Genomic DNA, 12,142 nt, shown 5'->3' with positions numbered 1-12,142 from the left:
AGAACTCACCTGTCCACCCAAAATGTGGAGAGACTGACCTTTGTCAAGATGAATCAGGCGTAGATCAGCCAGGATTTCAACCCTCCGATACCTAATGCATCAGACTAGATCATCCATAGTGCCACACCATCACTTTGACAAAAGAGACCGGTTTCTTCTGGCTACCTGCCTCTACTATTTTGATGCTGCCACACATTTGATGCCAAGTGCTCCTTCTTTCACCCACCATCTTCAGTGGGTACTGGTATTGCCACCCACCTCCACACTATGTCACCTTGCCACTCTGTGGTCTCCTCATGCTGCTGCCACCTCCGCACTATGTCACCTTGCCACTCTGTGGTCTCCTCATGGTGCTACCACCTCCACACTATTTTACCTTACCACTTTGTGGACTTCTGATGCTGCCGTCACCTCCACACTCTGTCATTGTGCCACTCTGTGGCCTCCTGATGCTGCCGTCACCTCCATACTCTGTCATTGGGCCACTCTGTGGTCTTCTCATGCTGTTCCTGCCCTTCCAGGCCACTTCATGACTGGGCCGCTATTTAGCCTTTTTGGCTTGGCTGACATCATTATTTATTTGACCCTTCTTCTGATCTGTCAGAAGGAAGGAAAAATGAGACGCACAACGGATCCTCTCTGTGTAGCAGCTGTAAGGCCTGTATGTGTCACAGCGTGGTGTGGGTAGTAAACTCCACACCGAACACAAGAGGGAAGGGAAAAGGTACTAGGCCTGGAAACTATGGAAAGGGGAAAGGTCACCACCTAGTGAATCCCTAAACCGAGCCCTGATTACTATCAGTATGAACTGACCTCAAAGGTAGGAATGTTCATAAGCAGGAACCTAGAGCCCTATCTGACCCTAAAGGTCCCTGGAAATATGACATGTTCCTTCCCAGATAAAGAAACAGGAGACTCCCTCAGGCCTAATACCAATAGATTGGGGAATACAACAAACAAGAAATAGGGAAAAGACACTTAACTCCAAAGTACGCGGATGAGCAGGAACTTAGAGGAGAACCAACACCAGCACTTCCACAACCAGAAAGGAGCTATCAACCGCATAGCATGATAGGTGAGACCAGACTAAATAGAGGAGTTGGAATGACCACTTAACCTACACCTGAGACAAGAGGTGTGGTCATAACCAGCAACAACACAGGAACAAGTGAAACCAAAGAGGCTGTCAGATTACATCACGTGCAGCCATTATCTTAGATCTTCTGACCCCTGTCACGGGAGAGACCGTGACAGTATGGTCCCATCAGAATTGGCTTATGATTTGGTAGCCAAAAGCAGGAGTGGGTACAAAACACGGTGTAAAAGGAGTGCACTTCTTCTCGGCGCTAACATCGACCTGTAAGGTTCATACTTGAGTTATTTGGTCATTTTTGGCCCCGTGAAGTGTGCAATGATTCTAAGAGCGACACCTGTCATCTGCATGTCATACTGACTCACTGTATTATTTCACTACCACAGCAGACTCCCTATGCATGTTACTGCAAGGCACAGTGTTCTACATCACTATAAAGGCTTTCTGCAGCCATGAAATAGCTGTTTTTGAACTAAATTCGCCACAAATAAATTTGGATCAAACTTTTTTTTTTTTTTTTTAAGTCAGCGAACCGTCAAATCAAATTTTTGAAAAATTACCCTCATCCTTACCCAAGATCCTAGTATTGATTCTCCTTGACCTGTTCTCTAGGTCCTCCACTTTTCTCTCAGCCAAACAATATCTTTCCTCAACAATTCAACTGCCACATGAAAAGTTTCTATTTCATCCTCCATTACACCAGATTTCTGCTCCAGCTCCTCTACTCTGGTAATACAGGACACAATGTATGTCTTGATTTCCTTCACCAGAAAATCGACTGCTGAATAGTCTCATTCTGAGTAGGTAAAGCCTGCTTTATCACCTCCTGAATGCAGTTCCTAATGTGCTGTTGAGCCTTCTCTGTAAAAAAAAAAAAAATCATCCTTAATGTACCCTGGAGAGTTTTGTCTTTTGCTAGTTATTATCCCTGATTCTCTTCTTGAGTCAGGGTTCTGCTGTTTTGGCACTTTACGTATAATAGCGGTAATAAGCTAGCATATCCCCAAATTTAAAGAAGAGCTCCCACAACAATTTTTATTCTCTGACCTGCTAGAAAGGTACAAGATGTAATATGTAGTGAAGGTAATCTTCTTACCAGTGGCTGTATTTGTGGGCTATCCCCTCCCTTCTAAGGCCTCATGCACACGACCGTTGTGTGCATCCGTGGCCGTTGTGCCGTTTTCCGTTTTTTTTTCACGGACCCATTCACTTTCAAATGTTTTGAAGCCGAGACTGTGATCCGTGTATCCTGTCCGTCAAAAAAATAGGACCTGTCCTATTTTTTTGACGGACAACGGTTCACGGACCCATTCAAGTCAATGGGTCCGTGAAAGAACACGGATGCACACAAGATTGGCATCCGTGTCCGTGATCCGTGGCCGTAGGTTACTTTCATACAGACGGATCCGAAGATCCGTCTGCATAAAAGCTTTTTCAGAGCTGAGTTTTCACTTTGTGAAAACTCAGATCCGACAGTATATTCTAACACAGAGGCGTTCCCATAGTGATGGGGACGCTTCAGGTTAGAATATACTAAAAGAACTGTGTACATGACTGCCCCCTGCTGCCTGGCAGGTGCTGCCAGGCAGCAGAAGGCAGACCCCCCCTCCCCCTGTAGTTAACACATTGGTGGCCAGTGCGGCCGCCCCCCCCTCCCTCACCTGTAGTTAACTCATTGGTAGCCAGTGGGCCCCCCTTCCCTCCCTTGTAGTTAACTCGTTGGTAGCCAGCCCCGCCTCCCTCCCCTGTAGTTAACTCGTTGGTAGCCAGTGGGCCCCCCCTCCCTCCCCTGTAGTTAACTTGTTGGTAGCCAGCCCCCCCCCCTCCCTCCCCTGTAGTTAACTCATTGGTAGCCAGTGGGCCCCCCCTCCCTCCCCTGTAGTTAACTCGTTGGTGGCCAGCCCCCCATCCCTCCCCTGTAGTTAACTCATTGGTAGCCAGTGGGCCCCCCCCTCCCTCTCCTGTAGTTAACTCGTTGGTGGCCAGTGGGCTCTCTCCCCTCCCTCCCCCTCCTAATAAAATCTCCCCCCCTATCATTGGTGGCAGTGGAGAGTACCGATCGGAGCCCCAGTGTAATCGCTGGTAACCATGGCAACTGCAGTAGCGTCCCGGTTGCCATGGTTACTTAGCAATTTGTAAAAGCATCATACTTACCTGCTGGCTGCTGCGATGTCTGTGTCCGGCCGGGAGCTCCTCCTACTGGTAAGTGACAGGTCTGTGCGGTGCATTGCCTAATGATCTGTCACTTACCAGTAGGAGGAGCTCCCGGCCGGACACAGACATCGCAGCAGCCAGCAGGTAAGTATGATGCTTCTACAAATTGCTAAGTAACCATGGCAACCGGGACTGCAGTAGCGTCCCGGTTGCCATGGTTACCGATTGGAGCCCTAGCGATTAAACTGGGACTCCGGTCGGTACTCTCCACTGCCACCAATGATAGGGGGGGAGATTTTAATTAGGAGGGGGAGGGAGGGGAGAGGGCCCACTGGCCACCAACGAGTTAACTACAGGGGAGGGAGGGGGGCCCACTGGTCACCAATAAGTTAACTACAGGAGAGGGTGGGTGGGTGGGGCTGGCCACCAACGCGTTAACTACAGGGGAGGGAGGGGGGCCCACTGGCTACCAATGAGTTAACTACAGGGGAGGGAAGGGGGGCCCACTGGCCACCAATGAGTTAACTACAGGGGAGGGAGGGGGGGCTGGCCACCAACGAGTTAACTACAGGGGAGGGAGGGGGGGGCCCACTGGCTACCAATGAGTTAACTACAGGGATGGGGGCGGCCGCACTGGCCACCAATGAGTTAAAAACAGGGGGGGGTGGGGGGGGGTCTGCCAGGCAGCAGGGGGCAGTTATGTACACAGTTTTTTAGTATATTCTAACCTGAAGCGTCCCCATCACCATGGGAACGCCTCTGTGTTAGAATATACTGTCGGATCTGAGTTTCACGTTTGTCCGTGGATCCTCCAAAAATCAAGGAAGACCCACGAACGAAAAAACGGTCACGGATCACGGACCTACGGACCCCGTTTTTGCGGACCGTGAAAAAATACTGTTGTGTGCGTGAGGCCTAATTAATAGCTGTGTCATGTGACCAACTCTCTGATCTCCAACTGACACATGACAGGAAGTCAGTTACTTCTCTATTCATTCCTATGAGACTGACATTGAGGCTCCCGAAGGAATACATAGAGAAACTTAGAATGGACTGGAATGTTCCATTCTATTCTACATACTGCTCTGCCATTTTCACTGCCACTTGCTGGTGAACCAGGCACATTACATTTGAACATAAACAGATGCATAACAGGAAATGCACAATATATGGGACCTGGAATAAATGTATAAAATTACATTGAGATCGCATACCCAGATAGAAACAGGGCGTAGGTGTGGTAGAAACACCATGGAAGCACTCCGTAGTGCTTCCGTGGGGTTCCAATCCATGCTTCTGTTCCGCATCTCCGTGATTGCGGACCCATTCAAGTGGGTCCGCATCCGTGCTGCAAAGTGCACACGGGCCAGTGCCCGTGTATTGCGGACCTGCTGTATGCGGGCGGCAATACGGCCACGGGCACACAACATTCGTGTGCAAGAGGCCTTAGGGTGAATAGGACAAGGGATCAAAAGATCCCAGGTTCTAGCCCCTAAGGGGACTAATAGTTAAAAAATAGAAAGAAACAAAAGTTTAAATCATCCCCTTTCCCAATGTTACATATAAAAATAAACAATAAAAAAATACATATTAGGCATTGCTGCGTCCAAAAATGTTTGAACTATTAAAATATAAAAATAATTTCCTGTACGATGAATACCGTAACAGAAAAATAAATGAAAAACACATGATTGCCATTTTTTTGTCATCTTGTCCCCCAATAAAGTTAACAAAAAGTCATAGATACCACAAAAATTGTACCAATAACAACTACAGTTCGTATGCAAAAAAAAAACAAGCCCTCATACAGCTCTGTAGATCGAAATATCAAAAAGTTATGGCTGTCAAAATATGGCGATGCAAAGAAAATGTTTATTTTTTTCCAAAGGTTTTTTTTTTTAATAGTGATTAAAATAAAAACTAAACAAGTTTGGTATTGGCGCAATCGTATTGAGCTGCAGAATTAGGACATCATTTTAGTGCACAGTGAACGCCGTGATGTCAAAACTCCAAAAACCTTGACGGAATTGTTTTTTTTTTCCAATTCTACACATAAAGATTTTTTTTTCCTGTGTTACAATACAAGACATGGTAAATTAAATGGTGGCATTAAAAAATTCATCTTGTCCCACAAAAAATAAGCCCTGATATCTTGGTATAGTGCACAATGGGTAACAAATCAGTAAAAGTAGTAGAATTGTATAAATTATTTAAGTAATGAATGTTAAAGGAGGTTGTCCATCCTAAATAAAAACTAATAAACAAATACAGCGGTCACATGTGCAAGAAAGAAAGGGGGAAAAATGTGTTTCCTCTGCTCTCAGGACTTCTTAGATTGAGGGCCATAAATGGTGGCTACATGATTTAACGTTATGTTCTGCAGGCAGGGCCGGTTTTAAACAAAATGTGGCCCTGAGCAAAATCAAAAGGTGGGCCCACACACCTGTAATAATGTGCTAAAAACACAGTCTGACACCCGACACCCCCGCCGATCAGCTGTTTGAAGAGACAGTGCGTGCTGTTCACTGCTGCTGTCCCATAGACATACAGCAGCAGAGCAGGAATAGAGGAGGAAGACAGCACATGCGCACAGCGTCTCTTCAAATAGCTGATCGTCGGTAGTGCCGGGTGTCAGATCCCCGCTGATCTAATATTGATGACCTATCCTAAGGATAGGTCATCAATATGAAAAAACCCGGAAAACCTCTTGAAGCTACCCCCAATTCTGTGCTTGTTCTGCCCCCCTCTATGACCACATATATAGTATACACCCAGACTGCCCTCATTAGTAATTGTGCAACCAATAAAGATAATACTCCCCAAGATTAGTAGCTATGCCCTCCATATTGCGTCAAATAATAATAACACCCCTACAGTACCCTAGTAGTAATAATATAACCATAATGCTCCCAGTGGCTCTAATGTCCCCCTGTAGTGCCCCCCACTAGTTCAATATATAATGCTTCCCCCCCATAGTGCCAATATATATATATATATATTTATATATATATAATGTTCCACGGTAGTGCCGGTATATAATGCTCCTCAATACCTCCCCAGTAGTACAAGGTATATATAATGATCTCCTTCCCTCCTTCCCTGGTGCCCCCAGCAGTGTGGACATTTAGTATAAAAAAAAAACAAAAAAAACTGCCTCCCTCCCGTCCCCCCGCCGCAGTTTTATCTGTAGCTTGTGTTGCTGCGTCCTGATGCATGCTGTCCCAATGTCATCACCACTCCTGCTCTGGGTCTCACGTGATGATGTAATTTTGCGATACCCAGAGCAGGAGGTTGCAGTGATGTCATTGTGGCTTCTTGCTCTGTTCTAATGCCTCACAGGCTTGAGGCCTAGCGGCCTGAGGCTTGTGAAGTTGGATGGCCATGAATGTGCCCCCTTTTATGGAGCTAAGTGGTTCCCTAGGCGGATGACTACCCTCCCCTATCCATCGTCCCGGGCCTAATGCAGACCACATTACTGCAGCAGGTATAACAGGAAAGGACTATAACTCCCAGCATGTCTAAGCCATTATTCTTTAATATCAGAGCACATTACAGGGGAACGTATAAGAGGATGGGACTATAACTCCCAGCATGTCCAAGCTGTTATTATGTAGTATGAGAGTACATTACAAGAGGAGGTATAAGAGAAGACTACAACTCCCAGCATGTCCAAGCAGTTATTATGTAATATCAGAGTACATTATTAAAGGAGTTATACGACTCCCAGCATATCCAGGGTGTTGTAATGTACCCTGATATTATATAATAATGGCCTGAACATGCTGAGAGTTGTAGTCCTCTCCTCTTATACCTCCTCTTGTAATGTACTCTGATATTACATAACAAGCTGGACATGATTTGAAAAGGTTCCATAAATTACGACCAAGACCATAAAACTACTGAATAACATTTATTAAGTAAATATAATATAAGAATATATGTGGATGTAAAGGCTGCGATGGTAATTCTTTACATAAATAAATTCCTTTTGAAATATATAAAACCAAAACATCCACTTAAATAATGAGCGACTTAGCCCAATTAATCTAACATAGCAACAGTATAGGGGAGGGGGGGCGGGAGCTGATTGTTGTTCAGTGCCGTGAATGTGCACTAACCGTTATCTTCTTCTTTTATAGGTACCTGGATCGTCCGTTGGTGAGAGGGACCAATCAACTTCACCAGAGGGCACCTGCAACTTTCCCCAGATGTCATTCGCCGATGACTTCTCCAATCAAAATCCTGTTGCCAGGTAAGAAATAATAACTTTATTATACACTACATAAACCTATACAATGAACGGAACCATGCCATCATGTGTTCCCTTCATTGTATACACAATTCCAGGCCCATACATGATGGGCAAAGGTTCCATAAATTACGACTAAGACCATATAACTACTGAATAACATTTATTAAGTAAATAGAATATAAAAATATATGTGGATGTAAAGGCCGCAATGTTAATTCTTTACATAAATAAATTCCTTTTTAAATATAGAGATAAAACCAACAACTCCACTCAAATAATGAGCGACTTAACCCACAAGCCATATATTACATGGCACCCCCAAAACATTGCAGCCCTTTTTCAATCATGTTTGAAAAGCCACATTAAGAATATCGTTGCCTATATTAGGTGCGTAAAGACCTCCCAAGAATCCTTCAAGTTCAATGTGTCTGTAAGAAAAACCATTCAACTGAGCTAAGAATTTATTCATCTGCCGATTGACTTTCTTCCTGATCTTTTCTAAGATATAAGGATCATTATTAGACCAATTGAACTTCGGAATAATTTCCGAGAAAGTAATGACAGCATTAGGTAGTAGAGAATGAACATTAATAAAAGTAGTATTAAAGTTATTAATCAAATCCAGGGAATTAATGCGGCCTAAATCTTTTTGGCCAAAATGTAAAATAATAATATCAAGTAGCGGTAAGTAAAATGCTAGGGAATTGCAAAAAGACCATACATCTCTTGCTTTCAAGTCTGTTTGTGCAGACCAACCAACAAATATGTATATTTAATTTTAAACCAAGGTCATGTGAAAACTTTCTAAGATGAGCTCTATCAAATGCTCCATTAACGATGTGGTTCCCAATTATCCAAATCTTCGATGACCTGAAAGACAAATAAGAGTAATCTAATAACAATTCCGGACTAATGTATATCTTGAATCTCTCAGATTTCCATCTCCCTAATTTTTTTTTATCAAGGATGAAACCAAACCTAGTTGAGCAGCTAAGGTGGCTGCTCCTATTTTAAAGGGATGTGGCGAAATCAATTATGGAAACCCATTGTATTGAGACTCTTTTTTTAAATTGCGTTAAATTGGAATTTTGTAAGCAGTGAATAGTATTGAGGTAGGAATAAGGGACGGGACACCTTGGGCCTACATTTCAATCAAATAAACATAGCCGATATCGGGCATAATCGAGAGTTGTAAAGGGGGTATAAAGATATCCAAAAACCTTTTTGAATTTGATCAGTTTTTGACTTGAATAAAAAAAATTGAAATGTTCTCATTGCATACCAAGTCGGTAATATTAATAGGTGATATGCTTTGTTTCTTTGCAGCCGTATATTCACTGATCCGCAAAGCTGCAAAGAAAGCTAAAAGAAATACAGTACAGACTGGAAAAGCGTAGTTTCTAGTTCAGAACTACATAATTTGGGTAAAATATCATGTAATTGTAATAATAATGAATTCGATATTGGTCTGTTTTTTTCCTTTCTCATTGTATTTCTATTCAGACCTTTTAATGCCTGATTCAAGATGAAATTACTTTTTTATTGGTTGATGACCTCAAAGAAGGAAATACCAATAAAGATTTTGTTTATTGTGTGGAAAGAGTTTATTTATCAATAAACAATTAAGGAATTTGACTAAAGGTAACGTTTTATTTGAAAACTTATCTAAATTATTGTTGTCACAAAAGGATGTCCATAGCTTCCAAGCTGAAGAATAAATTGACCATGTATTTGGGGAGAGAGATTTCCATATTAGTTCACTCAGAACTTTTAAATGAATCCCCATAGATGTGCCGGGCAAGGGGTGTTGAAGGATGCTGCTTCTGGAACTAGTTGTTTGAAGAGTTTTAGGTTCTGGCAAGATAAAGCATCGGCTATTACATTAGACTTCCCAGGAACATATTTTGCTTTTAACCAAATATTGTTAATGAGACATAATAAACCTAACAGACGGAGTAATACTGTAACAGGAACAGACTTTGACGCCAGACAATTGATGGCAAGGACTACACCCATGTTGTCGGATAGGAGTAGAATTCTTTTATTAGCAAAATTTGGCCTCCAAATATGTAAAGCAACCAGAACAGGAAATAATTCCACGAAGACTATATTTTTTAATAACAATGATGTTTATAGCGGCTCTCCTATAATATGAATGAGAGTAAGGATATAAAAGTCCAATTATCGCCTATAACATTCTAGTGTTTTGACGGAGGTGAGTATATTTCATACATAAATCACTGTGAAAGGTGCACCACAATGATATGCACCACAATGATAACACGGTCTGTTGCTAACGGCAATCCCCAGCAAAAATGCATACAATGGAGGATGTTGGCAGCGGACCACATGCACCACAATGGCCTGTTATAGATGGGGCTTACAGACTTATCATCTCTCTCACGGCCAGAGTGATCTCACTATGGAGGTATGTGGGAGCTTGGCTGTAAGTTGTATCTTAGCACCTCTCAGACCATGTTCACACTCCGTAGGTAGTCTAGTGGTAGGAACCCATGCCATGCTGAGATACCTTGACTGTGGTGCAAAAGGGCTCCGATGTGTTCCTGATTGGAATACATTGGCTAAAGTCTCAGTTGTTAACATCAGCTTGAGGGATTAGCCAGTGTTGTTAGTTGCATATCATTGTGGTGCACCTTTCGCAGTGATTTATGTATTTTTATGTTTGCATCCACACATTATCCCATCTTGTGTCGGATGCCATTGTGGATCACATGCGGAGGAATTGCTCCCCCGGTTATAAACACGCTACAGTGTTTGGGGTTTTTGAGCATTCCCTCCCATTTAGGCCACTTTATTTCAGTTATTTTTCTGAGTATATTTAATACCCAATGTTATAACATATAGTGAATTTGCATTAGAACATACTTTGGTTAAAAATACACGAAATTCATACACAACAATTAAAAAACTTCAGAACCTTAAAAAAAATCTTAACCATGAAAAAATCCATAAAGAAGCAGACATTAGTGTCTTTTTCAGAGAGTATTTTTAGTTGATTATATAAAGCAGCTTTATTAACTCTGTATTAGCCATCCGCATATTCCTTGGGCGGTTGGTTAATCTCCGAATGGAAGTTCTGGAACGTCCATTCAGAGATCGCAGCTGCACACTAATCGTGCAGCTGCAGATTGGGTTGCCCGCTGTCAGTGAGCGCTGTCCAACTCACAAACAACTCACCAGTTACCTCCAGCATGTAGCCATGCTAGCAATGGCTACATGCTGGAGATAACTGGTGAGTTGTCTGTGAGTTGGACCTCACGCTCCTGTAATTCACACACTGGCCCCTGGTATTGCCCATACAGCACAGGTAGGTGAGTGTTATGACCCGAGCTACTTGAGAAACCTTGGCGCGGTGCTCAGGCTCAGACATGTCCTCCATAGCAGAACATGTTGGCTCTCAATTTTAACATCAGTTTGAGGGTTTAGTAAGACCACAGAGTGCACCTGTCTTTGCAAATATTATTATATTGTTAATAATTCAGCCTCAAAGGTAAGTAACTGGTGGGTGGTTAGATGGTTGAAAGTTCCCGAAGGTAAGTTATTAGTGAGTGGTTAAATGGTTAAAAGTTCATATCATTAGTATTACATATTGTCCATGATTATTAGTTACTCACTATTTGCTGGTATGGTGGTGTCTTCGTTGATACCGGAGGCTTCCCACTCGGTAATCAGCAACACTCACCCTACTTGTCGACTCTCTTTGGTGTAATCTGGCGTAATGTGCTCCTTGACTCTGGCTGTGCAGTTCATGTGCCCGAATCTGCGTCCCACATGTTGCGCTTCACGTCACATGGTCTCCTGCTCTAAGATCAGCTGTTTCCTGTTTGCTGTGCTTCTATCTGATTCCTCCGGTCTTTCTTTTGTTAAATCGCAGTTGGAGGAGTTGGGCACTATTATAGAAAAATTATATCCCTTGAAGTAAGACAATGTGGGTTTTGGTGGGTAGTCTCAATGATGCCAAGTAATGCCAGACGCTTTTCGAGGTGCTCCAACCTCTTCCTCAGTGGCCATATTTTAAATTGCAAGACTTCCCTCTTATATACCCACTTTAAGTAAGCCCAACCAAAAACCCAACATGGAGTCTATTCACAAGGATTTTAATATTTCAAAGTATAGACAATATGCTTCTGAATATAATATCTCTATTATTTTTGTTATCTATCTTAATTTTGTAAAGTCGCATACTGTTACATTGCGTTTTTCTGCGTAGATGCGTTTTTTTCATCAGTATCTTCTATTTTATGTCTTTTATCTATTATCAGTTCAAAAATTACATAAATAAAATAAAAATGTATAATTAAAATAGAATGTTTGCCTAAAAGATAGTATTTCTTCTATCTTCCTCTTCTATTTATCGCTCACTATATGTGTTATTTGTCAGCTTAGCCTCCATTTTCAAAAGACACTGCTATAATTGCTTTTTTATTTATTACGTTTTTTTCTTCTTTTTTCTTTTCTCATATCCTTCCACTATTATCTTCGATTATGATGTGTACACAACTAGAAATGATGCTATTTATACGTGTAATAGGAACGGGGACCTCCCATTGAGGGGCAAACGTGGTGCTGGTAAACAGCCGGACCACGGTTGCCCGTCAGCAGGTGGCACCCGCCCTAATATC

General features: G+C 42.6%; 1 protein-coding gene across 1 annotated transcript in view; it reads right to left on the bottom strand.

The window, feature by feature from the left end:
* Positions 1-8,330: 8,330 nt before the first annotated feature.
* Positions 8,331-12,142, bottom strand: part of LOC122928288 — a 38,165-nt gene continuing 34,353 nt past the window's right edge. Inside the window, exons 5-6 of the mRNA XM_044280978.1 lie at positions 8,782-8,861; positions 8,331-8,369 (exon numbers count right to left, since the gene is read on the bottom strand). Coding sequence (XP_044136913.1) covers positions 8,331-8,369; positions 8,782-8,861 — 119 coding nt within the window. The remainder of the gene's footprint in view (positions 8,370-8,781; positions 8,862-12,142) is intronic.

Source organism: Bufo gargarizans, chromosome 1 (assembly GCF_014858855.1).
Source record: "Bufo gargarizans isolate SCDJY-AF-19 chromosome 1, ASM1485885v1, whole genome shotgun sequence".
Taxonomy (NCBI): Eukaryota; Metazoa; Chordata; class Amphibia; order Anura; family Bufonidae; genus Bufo; species Bufo gargarizans.
The sequence above is the reverse complement of the archived record's forward strand: the minus strand, read 5'-3'. Positions and strand labels throughout refer to the sequence as shown.